This window comes from Phyllostomus discolor, chromosome 13, assembly GCF_004126475.2.
Source record: "Phyllostomus discolor isolate MPI-MPIP mPhyDis1 chromosome 13, mPhyDis1.pri.v3, whole genome shotgun sequence".
In the NCBI taxonomy this organism is placed as follows: Eukaryota; Metazoa; Chordata; class Mammalia; order Chiroptera; family Phyllostomidae; genus Phyllostomus; species Phyllostomus discolor.
This window is the reverse complement of record NC_040915.2, coordinates 2,593,484-2,606,863: the sequence shown is the minus strand read 5'-3', so window position 1 is coordinate 2,606,863 and position 13,380 is coordinate 2,593,484. Positions and strand designations below refer to the sequence as shown.

Sequence of the window (13,380 nt, the reverse complement as noted above, 5' to 3'; positions counted from 1 at the left end):
TGGCACAGTTGGTCACAGCATCATCTGCACACCAACAGGTTGGGGGTTCGATTTCCAGGAAGGGCACATCTCTAGGTCGGGGGTTTGAAACCCAGCTGGGTGCTCTTGGGAGGCAACCAACTGATGTCTCTCTCCCCCACCCTCATCCTTCTCTCTTTAAAATCAATAAACATTTTTAAAAATTTTAAATATAAACATATAACTAAAATTTTATAAGAAAATGTCAAATAATCCAACAGAAAACAAAAAATGATAGGCAATTTACACAATAACTTAGACAAAAGCTCAATCTCTTCTGTAACCAGTATATGGAACAATGGGATTCAGTATCAAAATCAGCACTTTTACTCTGCAACCAACTTGGCCAGAAAGCAAACCTTCCACACACCGTGGAATACTCACATTCTCTCTTAAAAACCAGAGGCTGATAAGCCAACCCTCTCACTCTTACATTTGTAATCTTTTGTATCTGGAATAGCTTAAAATGAGTGTTTGCATTAGCTGTTCAAATTCGACTGACTACAATCCAAAGCCAAAAACTACCATTGCCAGTGGAAATGCAAATTAAAACAAGAACTTCTAAAATTTAATCATATTGACAAAAACTGAAAAAGATACCATCCAACGCTGAAAGGGCGTGGGGAAACATCCTCTTGAGAGCTGCCAAAAGTCCCTAGAAGGTAGTCTAGCAGTAGCTATGAAAATGCAGAAGTACATTTGTTTTGACCCAGTTAACCACATTTTTGGGATTCTGTTCGGCAGAAATAAACCTGGCTACATCAGCAACACCCTCTGCGTCCTCAGCTTCTCTGAACATCTCCTTCAGCTTCACATTCTAACTGAAACCTAGCTTTTCCCTGAAGACACTTCTTCCCCTAAGGCCTCTCTCCCCCATTTTTCTCTCTCGTCTGTGGGTTTGGAAGTGAGAACTGTCCTCCCTGTTCATTCCCACTTTTGGGTCTTCATCTCTCCTTTTCCGTAAGAAGTCAACCTTCCCATAGCGGAGATTATGAGGAAGTACCACGAGTGATAATGTCCAGAACTAGAATCACACCTCAGGACTTCCTCTGCTGTGTTCTCTTTCTTAAAACTGCCACTAACATTGTAACAACTACGCATGGTGTCAGAAGAGTACTAGTTTATCAGAGTGATCACTTCGCAAGTGGTATAATGTCTAATCACGGGGTTGCACATCTGAAATGAACGTAATAGTGTACATCAACGGTAATTAGAATATCAAGAAAATGATTAAAAAAGAAAAACTGCTGATCCTGGCCAGGTAACTCAGTTGGTTAGAGCATCTTCCTGATATGCCAAAGTTGTGGGTCCAATCCCTGGTGAGAGCACATACAATGATTAACCAGTAAATGCATGAATAAGTGGAACAAAAAAAATCAATGTCTCTCTTTCTCACCTGCCCCTCTTCCTCTCTCTCTCGCTCTCAAAATCAATAAATAAAAACAAACAAACAAACCCTGTCACATAGCTTTGCTGTTGGCCCCACTCACTTACCTGTGGGTGAAAACAAATCAACACTTAAAGAGTCAGAGAGGCAGTGCTAGGAGGTGGTAGGAACGAATCCAGACTTCTGTGTTCAAATCTAAGCTCATCACTATTAACCATTGGTAAATTACCTACTAATCCTAGTTTACTCACCAATATGAGACCTACACCATTTGTTTATTGGGAGAAATCAATGATACAGTGTACCTAGAGCATTTTCAAAAAAGTAAATGCTCAATAAATGTTTAAATGCCATCAAAAACAAAAACACCCTCCAACCTCAAAATCTCATCAGTATCCCTTCCTTGATGGGACCATCTGCTCACTTCAGACCACTGCCTTTCCCACTAAAAGTGTGGCTCCGGGACTCCTGTCATTCCCCCTGACTCTGTTAGTGTCCCGGTGACCTTACTGTTTCCACAAGTGTGCTGATACTTCGGCCTCTCCGTTCCATGTCTACTGTTCCCCCATTCACTCCGAGGGTCAAAACCTGGACCTCTCTGTCACCAACAACTGCCCCTGCACACTCCCCCTTCTCTTTTCGACTTTCTCCAATGCCCTGTCTCTAAATACTTCAGTGCTGCCAGGACCTACAATCTACCAACCCTACCACCTTTCCACTGAGCCTCAGCACTCCTCCTGCCCTCACTTCCCGTCTGACTCATCATAAATCCCACAAAGATTATCATCACTCCTTGCACACATCCTCAATTCCTCTACCACTCCATCATAATCACAACCCACTGGCTAAACCACATCTTTGAGAATTCCAAATCTCTGCCCACTGTGCACCTGTACCCTCACAGCTGCAGGAGGCTTGTCTTACTTTACATAATGTATAATCACTAACCTCAGGTGGATGTGTAATACTGCCTGGCCTTCATATTAGCTGCCCAGTTCATTCGCTCCTGCTCTCCTAGATGACCACACCTCCTCCATCTTCACACTACGCTTAGGTCATGATCTTGCTTCTTATTTCACAGAAAAAAATGATCCAAAGTTTTAACCTGCACATCAACTGACCTACCTGTATCAGTGCCATCCACTCACCTTTCCTCTCACTACAGACAAACTCACCCGTGCTCCTGGCAAAGGCCAGCTCCTCCTCTTCCCTGTATACCTGGTCCTGTCCCCTCTCGCTGACTCCAGGATACCCCAGTAACAATTCTCCTTCCTGTGCATTGAATTTTCTCTCGCTTATGTGTGCTCCTCATCAGCATACAAACATACTGATAATTCCTCCAAATTAAAAAAAAAAAAGCAATCTCTTCCCCTCTCCAGCTTCTGCCCAATCTTTCCTCTTTATAGAGCAAAACCCACAGAAATCTGCAATTTCTCATGCTATTCTCTCTTTAACTCTCCAATCTAGCCTTCACCTCCCTAACATTCCAACAAAACTTCTGGTCAAGGTCACCAATACCCCCCACCCCAATGTAAATCCAGAGATCTGCTCTCATTCCTCAAGTTACTTCACTTACGGTTAACATGGGGCTTCCTCCTACCTCACCTGCCACTCTGTCCCCTGTGCTAGGTCCTCACCACTGGTGTGTCCTCAGAATGCTACAGACTGAAAAGCCCCACACTTAGCCCTCTGATCTTCCCCTTTTATGGATACAGTAGTAGTCCCCCTTATCTGAGGTTTTAATTTCCACAGTTTTGGTTACATCTGAAAAGAGCACATGTAGAATTCCAGAACAATTCATAAGTTTTAAACTGCATGCCATTCTAAGTAGGGTGATGAAACCTTGCACTGTCCCATTTCTCCCACCTGGGACATGGGTCATCTTCTGTCCAGTGTAACCTTGTAGTACATGTCAGTCATTTAGTAGCTCTCTTAAAGCCACCTCTGCAGTATCACAGTGTTTGTGTTCAAGTCACCCTTATTTTACTTAATAATGGTCCCAAAGAAGAGTGGTGAGGCTGGCCATTTGGATCTGCCAAAGAGAAGCCGTAAAGTACTTCCCTTACGTGAAAAGGTATGTACATATTGGGAAAAACCAGTATACACACACAGGCCTCTGTGCTACCTGCGGGACCCACTGGGGGTCTTGGAACATGTGCCCTTCGGATAAGGGGGGAATCACTGTACACTCAGAATCCAACTCCTCATAGCTACTTCCCCTTCTCCAGTCTAAGCAGCCCCGTATCGCGGCATACTTCTCCTAACTGGTCTCCCTCCCCCTTATCTTCCTTCAGACTCTTCTCAAGAAACTAGCCAGACTGATCCTAACAATCATAAATCCTGTCACTACTCAAAATATTGGGTTGGCCAAAAAGTCCATTTACTTTTTTCCCCATAAAAGAAGAGACACGTTTTTTCTTATTTTCACCAATAACTTTATTGATTTGGATATTTTGAGTATGTTGACTATCTCCTGTTATCGGCTGCTAGTGGGTAGAGGCCAGGGGCGCTGCTGATATCTTCCAATGTGTAGGACAGCCCCACAGCAAAGGATTATTTGGCCAAAATGTCAATAGTACTGAGAAACTTCACAAACCACTTTTGACACATTCAGTCAGTCACAAGAACCTTCTCTATATAGAGCACAAACCTTTTTTGGTGTTTTTACCTTTCTCAAAATAGTAAAGCATAACACGCCAATATGTTGCATATTTTCTTCAATATTCAATATTAAACTTCCATCTTCAATATTAAACTGGCTACACAAAAATTCACCAATTTTGATAAGTTTCATTTAAAGATTTTATATATTTATTTTTAGAGAGAAGGGAAGGGAGGGAGGAAGAGAGGGAGACAAACAATGTGTGGTTGCCTCTCACACGCCCCTACTGGGGACCTGGCCTGCAACCCAGGCCTGTACTCTGCCTGGGAATTGAACTGGTGACCCTTTGGTTTGCAGTCCATGCTCAATCCACTGAGCCACAGCAGCCAGAGCCAATTTTGATAAGTTTTTTTTAAAGTACACTGATATGATAGCTGTCACAATACAATCTAACAAAAATGGTCTCAAATGAAGTTAAAGACTACTAAGCACTACTAGAGCCATCATGTAGAAAAAAACTAAACAAACTTTTTGGCCAACTCAGTATTTCATGGCTACCCATCTTACCTCAGAGTTAAAGCCAAAATCCTTACAACAGCCTGTAAGACCTTCCATGAACTGACCCTGCCTTCAACTCTCTGACCTTCCTCCTACTGCGTTCTCCCCCGCCCCCCAGTTGTAGCCCCTCTGGCCTCCTCACACTCCTGAATAAGGTCCCTCTTGACCATGCCCTGCACACCCTACACCCTTAATCTAGCGTCCTGATTGTTTCACACTTTCCGGTTTTCACACGAATGACTTTCTCTGTGAGGCCTTCCACTGATGATTTATTTCTATTTATTTCTCTCTATATGCACATATCACCAGCTAGCATGACATACATTTCTCTTGCTCACTCACTGGCTCATCCTCCCTCCAGGAGGGACCTCCTGGTCTCCTCCCAGTGGAATGTGAGCTCTGCAAGGGCAAGAATTATGTTTAATATCCTAACTAGCATGCAGTAGGTGCCAAATAAATAAGTGTTGCTTGGGAATAGGATAAATGCATACTTACAAGGATATTTACTGCAGTGTTATTTGTAGGAAACCAAAAAATGAAAACAAGCTGATTGTCCATCTTGTCTTGTCTACCAAAACTACAAATAATTATAATAAAGTATAACATCCAAGTGCTTCATATTTGCCAGTCCTTTAGATATATTAACATTTAATTAATGAAACCACTCTATGAGGTAGATAACATCAATGCATTGATGAAGACATTAACACAAAAAAGTTAAGTAGTCTGCCCAAGGTCACAAAGTTAGTCCAGCAGGCCCTCAGCATCATGCTGTTCAACTTCATTTCATTATACAGGTGATGAGATGCCACGGAAACCTAACTCTTGTTTGTATCAGTTAGCCACTGGTAGAAGTGGTTTCAGCACATGTCATTTCACTTAAAGTCGAAAGACAGATCAACAACATCAGTGAGGACTCATTACAAGTGGAACAACGAGGCTCGAACCCAGGCCCTCACCTCAGAGTCAGTCTGCACAGCCACGTTCTGTGCCACACTGACTTCCATAAGTACAACGTGATCCTAACTCAGTCGGACCAAGAAAGCAGAGCTCTTCTACCCAATGATCTATAACTAGCCAATTAATTAAAAAGTCACTTAAAGTGAGGAATGAAAACATTCCAGACATTAAATATTTCACTTAAACATAAAGCATGTACATTATACAGCAATCTTCTGGTGAAAATCGACCCTGTTCTTTAGGAAATTGATCCACTGACATTCTTCAAAGTCTTTCTAGCATAAATCATACCCCTAAAACAAGATTTGATTTCTTAAGGTAGAGTGCAACCTCCAACACTTGCTAAGCACTAAGTGCACAATTCCTATCTCAAAGATTTTCCCCAAAGATATCTTTGAAAAAAACTTTCATTTATTGAATTTACAGGGGGAGAGAGAGAGAGAGGAAGGGGGAGAGAAGAGAGGCAGGGGTGGAGGGGGTGGAGAGAGAGAGAGACAGACAGACATCAATTTGTTGTTCCACTAACTGTGGATTCATTGGTTATTTGAGACTGCATCCCACCCAATTTGCATGGCCCACCCAAACTGTTACCTATGACACTTCCGTGTGAATGGCTGGTCTTGGCTCTTGTTTCACAAGTTCCTAAATCCTATCAAACAAGCAACAGCTGGCCTCAGTCAGCTCCCAGCTCCAGTACCTCTTGCTAAGTGGCCCCAGGCTCAGCACTAGCAGCAGTGAGCCTAGATTCACAGCTTGGCTTTGCCTGGGAACCTTCAAGCTCAGCAAAAGTAGCAGCTACCTGCAGACGGCTTTACAGCTCATATGGGGTTGCCCCAGGCAGAACACAGGTGGGAGCCGACCTTGGTCTGAACCACCCAGAAAACTCCAGAGCCTGCCCACCCAGTGGACAGCTACACATCACGTTGGAACACCTCTACCCTGCCCCTGCACAGCTGATCCTCCATGGAGGGTGGAAGTTGGTGTGGCCAGTGGTCACAGCAAGTCCTTGCAGCTGACTGGCCTGGGTAAACCCCTCCCATCGACCTGCCAATTGCAATCAAGGCTCAACTACAAGAGGAGAATGTACTCAGCCCACACAGAGGGTGCACCTCGAGTACCCAGCTTGGGTAATACAGGAGGCTGTGCCACTGGACCCTACAGGACACTTACTACACTAGGCCACAGTACCAAGATAGGGAGTCAAAGCAGTTCTATCGAATACATAGAAACAAATACTGGGAGGCTGCCAAAATGAGGAGGCAAAGAAATGTGGCCCAAATGAAAGATCAAAACTCCAGAAAAAGAACTAAACAAAATGGAGATAAACAATCTATCAGATGCAGAGTTCAAAACACTGGTTATAAGGATGCTCAAGGAACTTAGTGAGGACCTCAATGGCACAAAAAAAGATCCAATCAGAAATGAAAGATACACTAGGTAAAATAAATAACAATTTATAAGGAAACAACAGTAAAGTGGATGAAGCTGAGAATCAACTCAATGATTTGGAACATAGGAAGCAAAAAACAACCAATCAGAACAAGAAGAAAAAAGAATCCAAAAAACCCCGAGGATAGTGTAAGCAGCCTCTGGGACAACTTCAAGCATTCCAACATTCACATCATAGGGGAGCCAGGAAGGGAAGAAAGAGAGCAAGAAACTGGAAATCTACTTTAAATAATAATGAAAGAAAATTTTCCTAATTTGGTTAAAGAAATAGACATGCAAGTCCAGGAAGCACAGAGAGTCCCAAACAAGATGAATACAAAGAGGCCCACTCCAAGACACATCATAATTAATATGCCAAAGGTTAAAGAGAAGAGAATCTCAAAAGCAGTAAGAGAAAAGCAGTTAGTTACTTATAGGGGAGATCCCAGAAGACTGTTAGCTGATTTCTCAAAAGAAACTTTGCAGGCTAGAAGGGAGTGGCCAGATATATTCAAAGTCATGAAAGTGGAGACAACTGTACTTGAACAATTAAATACATACACATATACATACATACATACATACATACATACATAAGAGGGGAAAAAAGCAAAGTCATAAAAGGCAAGGACCTACAGCCAAGATTGCTCTATCCAGCAAAGCTTTCATTTAGAATTGAACAACAGGTAAAGAGCTTCCCAGACAAGAAAAAATCTAAAGGAGTTCATCATCATCAAACCATTTTATATGAAATGTTAAAGGGACTTATTTAAGAAAAAGAAGATCAAAACTATGAACAATATAATAGCAATAAATATGTACCTATCAACAAGTGAATCTAAAAAACAAGCTAAGCAAACAAGAAGAACAGAGACAGGACCATGGATGTGGAGAGCATTTTGATGGTTGCCAGATGGGAGGATGAAGGGGGAGAATGTGTGAAGAGGTGAGGGGAATCAGAAGTAAATAGGTAGTTACAGAATAGGCATGGGGGGTATAAAGTACAGGATAGGAAATGCAGGAGCCAAATAAGTTATATGCATGACCCATGGACATGAACAATGGTGTGCATACAGCCTGAAGGAGTAGGGCGTGCTGACTAGAGCAGGGCAAAGGGGGAAAAATCAGGAAACATGTAATAGCATAATAAATAAAATATAATTAAAAAAAAATTTTTTAAGTAAAAAAAAAATACATGAACAGCTCCAGCTGGCGTGGCTCAGTGTACTGAGTGCTGGTCTGTGAACCAAAAGGTTGCCAGTTTGATTCCTGGTCAGGGCACATGCCTCGGTTGTGGGCCAGGTCCCCAGTTGGAGGCGTGCCAGTGGCAACCCAAATGATGTACCTCTTGCACATCAATGTTTCTCTTCCTCTCTTTCTCCTTCCCTTCCCTTCTCTCTAAAAATAAATAAATGAAATCTTTTTTTTAAATATGTGAACAGAAAGCATCACGTATTTTTTCCTTTAGGTAATAAAAACTCCAATGAAACCAAGAGGTAAGATTTTCAAAATGAGTTTGATTCTACAGTGTGGAGATCAGGCTTAATTTTCTATAATTTAAGAGACCAAAGGTCAGACCCTATATCCATTTAAGAGGAAAGAAATGTGCCCTGGCTGGTGTAACTCAGTAGACTGGGTGTGGGCCTGTGAACCAAAGGGTCACCAGCTAGATTCCCAGTCAGGGCACATGCCTGGGTTGCAGGCCAGGTCCCCAGCAGGGGGCATGCAAGAGGCAACCACACATTGATGTTTCTCTCCCTCTTTCTCCCTCCCTTCCCCTCTCTCTAAAAATAAATAAATACAATCTTTTAAAAAGAGGAAAGAAATTCCTTACTCCTGTACAAGCCTCCACTGGCCACACACAGAGCTCCTTCATCCCTTCTGTCATGTCATCCTTCTCCAGCAAACGGCTGTTCAAACGGCAACCTAAAGGCAGCAAACCAAGGCCCTAGACAAGCCTGCTATACTTGGAAACTTGGGAAAATGGACTTCAGTAAAAGAAACCTTCCCCATACCCACATCAGCTCTTCTTAAAACTGATTCTAGCTCATTTGAAACAGCTTAACACAAATGTATGCATTAGTTATTCATAACTGAATCAGTTCCAAAATAAATAGGAGAAAACAATAACTACAAAAATCAGGAAAGACAGAGAACAGACTGAGAAGCATGATAAATATACCCTAGGGAATTCTAATCAAATCATATGTCACAAGTAAAATAGAAGAAATTCTAAAATATTTTACTTTTGCTAATTTCAACAGAGCAAACGAAGCAACATATGGAGAACTAGCTCTGCTGTTTCTCCTCCAGTCCCAGGCTCCTTGAGAGCCTCGGGCCTTGGCGCAGATATGGCCGAGTCTAAGAACCACACCACATGCAACCAGTGGCGAAAATGGAACAGAAATGGCATCAAGAAACCACAATCACAAAGATACGAATCTCTTAGGGGGGCAGACCCCATGTCCATGAGCACACACACTTTACCAAGAAGCAGAGGAGCCTGCACAAGATGCAGGCCGACCACACCAAGGCCTCGAGCGCACGTGCCGAGGTTCTCAGGCCCTCATAAAGCCCCAGATCTCAAAGGGCGGCAGCTGCAAGCCTAATCAACTTCCCTGCATTGCCCACCCCAAGCTTGGGAAACACTCTCCTCTGGCCCTCATCACCAAGGGTCTCAAGTGCTGCTTGGCCAAAGTCCGAGGCCAAGGCTCAAACCAAGTTTCAGGCTGCAGTTGCGGCTGCAGCTCAGGCTCAGCCTCCCAAAGGTGCCCAGGCCCCCACAAAGGCTCCACAATAGAGGCCTCTGTCTGCCAAAGTGAAGACATAAGGACTGGTGTGACCCCTGGACTGCTGTCTGTGTGGAGCTGGTGTCCCCCTGAGCTATTTGTACAGATAAACCCAAGACACGAAACAAACAAAAAAACCCACAAAAACACAAAAAACTATTTCCAGCAGTACTAGCTCCCTGTTTGTCCTGACCCCTGTGGAGGTTCCAAGCTCATGCTCCATGGTATTTGTTAGTGGAGCAAACCTGAAACCTAGCTGAAAAAATTCTTAATGGCTCCCCATGCCTACAGATTAAAATTTAAAATGCTGTGCACAGCTTTTGAAGGCTTTGGGAGGCCCCGGCTCTAATGTATCTTTCCAGTCTTGTCTTCCATTTCCAGTTCTCTAAAGCCATCAGAACAAACACACTCCGCCCTTTGCTTGAGCTGTCTCCTGAGCTTTGAACACCCTCCTGTCCACCACCTGTTGAAATTCTATTCCTCCTTCAAAGTAGCAAAGGACAGTGGAAAGAGCCCAGCCTGGAAGTCCAGATGCTGACCCGCTAGATTTCTAACTAATTCCACCTCCACTACATACTAGCTTAACAAACTTAAACAAACTAAACAAACACTTCAACACATCTGTTTGTTCACCTAGGAGCAGGCGCACTACCTACGGCGTCCTGAAAGGCCACTGCTGTGAGGCTTACGCAAGATGTCTGTGAACTATCTAGCACCACACTGAAAGCACACTAGATGCTTCATGGTAACTGCTGAGCCATCCTTCCCGGCTCTCCACTCCTTCCCTGAATTCCCACAGCATTTTGTTTACACCACAGCACGCTAAGAGCTCTAACTCTGGAACACCCATTCAGATCTGTATCTGGCTTTTCCTTTAGATTATAGACAAGATGGTTAGGGTCGTGGCTCTCTAAATCTCGGTCACTTACTTGTGCAACTTCCTTGACCTCTCAGAACCTGTTTCTCCATCAATAAATTAAATGGAGGTTAGCACGTCACAGTATAATTAAGAGGTTTAAAGAGTTCACATACATCAAATACCTGGCATAATACCTGGCATCTAGTAAGTTTCAAAGAATGTATAATGACCACCTAGATGATGAAACTGACCCAGAAACTGTTCAAGAACACGTAAATGTAAAATTCACCTGCTTTATTAGATCCAATTTCATAAAGTGATCTTAATCGCTTAACCTGTTACTCACCTCTTACCGATATAGCTGTCCAATGAAGACAAAAACAGAGGTTCCAATACACTTGACTTGAGAAAGGCTACCACATATTCATGCTCTTCCAGTGCCAGACTGAGTTCATCATGACTCACAGTTCACACCACCGCATTACATTTAAACGACATGGGACAACCCTGAAGAGTTATAGGGGTTACAATGGTCTGTCAAAGTTAAACAAATCTTTGAAATTAGTGGTCTACCAGTGGAAGCTGTTGATTCATTCTGGTTCGGATTTGCTATTAACATCAAATTCTCTACTCAAAAACTCCAATCAAAGGTCAACGAATTTCTATGATAGCATTTTTCCATTTTACACACTTCTAACCTACCGCTCAGTTTTCAAGCTGATGTAAAATTAACAGACAAGATCTTGCCCTGGCTGCTGTGGCTGTGGATTGAGTGTGGACTGCAAACCAAAGGGTCGCCAGTTCAATTCCCAGTCAGGGCACAAGCCTGGGTTGTGGGACAGGTCCCCTGTATGGGGTGCACTAGAGGCAATCACACAGTGATGTTTCTCTCCTTCTCTCTTTCTCTTCCCCTCTTTAAAAATAAATAAATAAAATATTTTTTAAAATCCTATTAGTTTCAGGTGCCACTGCTCAATTTAAGAGGGGGGGGAAAAACCTCCAAAATTAATTACAGTGAAATCTAATCAAGGCAATTAGGGGAAAGTGAGAACTTGCTAAAATAAAAAAGGCACGTCACAGTATCTGCATTCCACTCTGTCATACACAGGTTGTACAGCACACAGGTCGAGGGTTCAGGGAAGGTTCTGAAAAGACGGACTTGGCTTTAAATGTGACACCACCACTTACTGTGCAACCTAAGCACTTTACTTCTTAGGCCTCATAACAGTCATCTGTAACATAGGAATTGTTAACAGTACGAATTTCATAGCATTGTATTAAATGTGATCATGTATGCTAAGTGTTTAGCAAAGTACTAACATCATACTCAATAATAAATGGTATTTTAACTAGGAGTGCCTGAGCACTAAGGTTCTTAGTAAACACTTGCTGACATTAATGAAGATTTAGCACATTTTATATTAGGAAATAAGTATCACTAACTTTAACTCTCTCCTAAGTTAAATAATAATGATTAATAAGCAGCAACACTGGGAGCATTTTACATTGCACAAAGCCCTTCCGGCATTCATAAACTCACTTGATTGCCACAATATCTTTACGGGAATAAACACTTTAAAAATACGTATTTTAAAAACAAGGAAATTGGTATCCATCAGGGTAACAAAGAATCAAGGTTACCCACCCTAGTGGCCGCCTCCACCTAATTATCCCTGAAGTTCTTAACTCCACTCGGAGATTCCTCCAAGTTACCACCCACAAGCACAGTCAAGCACGTGAGTCCTGGAATCAGCCCAGGATCATAAACCTTGCCAGAGGCCACTGCTGACTTTTACTTTGCATTTGTTTCCTCACGTAGTGCCCTCCCACACCTTTAGGGCGGGGGCCGGGCTTGCCCTCCCCCACCAGATCCCCCAACACAAGACCTTGCATCCAAGATGCCCCGAGTAAATATTCATGGAAATGGCAAGGGAAGCTGATAGGTTTTCCAGACACCTGAAACGAGCCCACTCCGTGGTTGGGATTAAGCATCCAGAGTCGTTGGGCGGAGAGGGTCAAACCTGGGAAGCATGGCTGAGGACCGGCGCCCCTGGGGACACCAGGGAAGCTGGACCGCTGAAGGAAGAGAGGGAGATGGCTTCGGCAGCAGCCACCGCCGAAAAGCAGGAGACAGACAGGCTCGGGGGCAGCAGGGCAGTTGGCATCTGGGGGGGGGAGGGGGCCGCCGGATGGTCTGAGAAGAACCGCGAGCCCAATCTCGGGAGAGTTCTGGGGTCCTCTAGAGGCCCACTCCCCAGCCCGCGGTGGCCCTTGCTGCATCGAGGACTCGCTGCTACCTGAAACTGCAGCAGCTTCTCTGTCTGCTCCTGGGTTAGATCCCGTTCCTCCGGCGCCGCCATTTTGCCGCCGCCTCTACGCTTCTGACCCGTCCGCACCGTCACCCGCCGGAACTGATCTCAGCAGCAACCACGTCCGGTTGCCCAGCCGCCCAGCGGCCGCCGGCGCGCGACTGCGTCTGCGCGTGCTGACCCCGCCTCGGGTGGTGGTTAGAGTGGTGTTGGAGGTAGCGGTGTTTGTTTGCGCCGCCAGGGGGCGCCCCTCTCGGGCGGATCCCGAACCCTTTCGGAAATTGCCGAAGGCCTGTCCAGTACCAGTCGCCTTCAGAATTTCGGCGAAGAATGGATCCCTAGGAACCTAAGACTGCTGAAGAGATCGCCAAGAACCGAGCAGTCTCCAATACCATCGAGAAGCTCCGGAAAGTCCCGAAAGCCTCCCCGCTGTTTTCTGCTGTTCCTAATCGTACGCCTGTGAGCTCCGA

General features: G+C 44.1%; 1 protein-coding gene across 1 annotated transcript in view; it reads right to left on the bottom strand.

Annotated features, from left to right (window-relative positions):
• FAF2 (Fas associated factor family member 2) overlaps positions 1-13,058 on the bottom strand; it is a 53,330-nt gene extending 40,272 nt beyond the window's left edge. The window contains exon 1 of the mRNA XM_028528462.2: positions 12,899-13,058. Within this exon, the coding sequence (XP_028384263.1) occupies positions 12,899-12,961 (63 nt within the window). The 5' untranslated portion in view covers positions 12,962-13,058. The remainder of the gene's footprint in view (positions 1-12,898) is intronic.
• Positions 13,059-13,380: the final 322 nt, after the last annotated feature.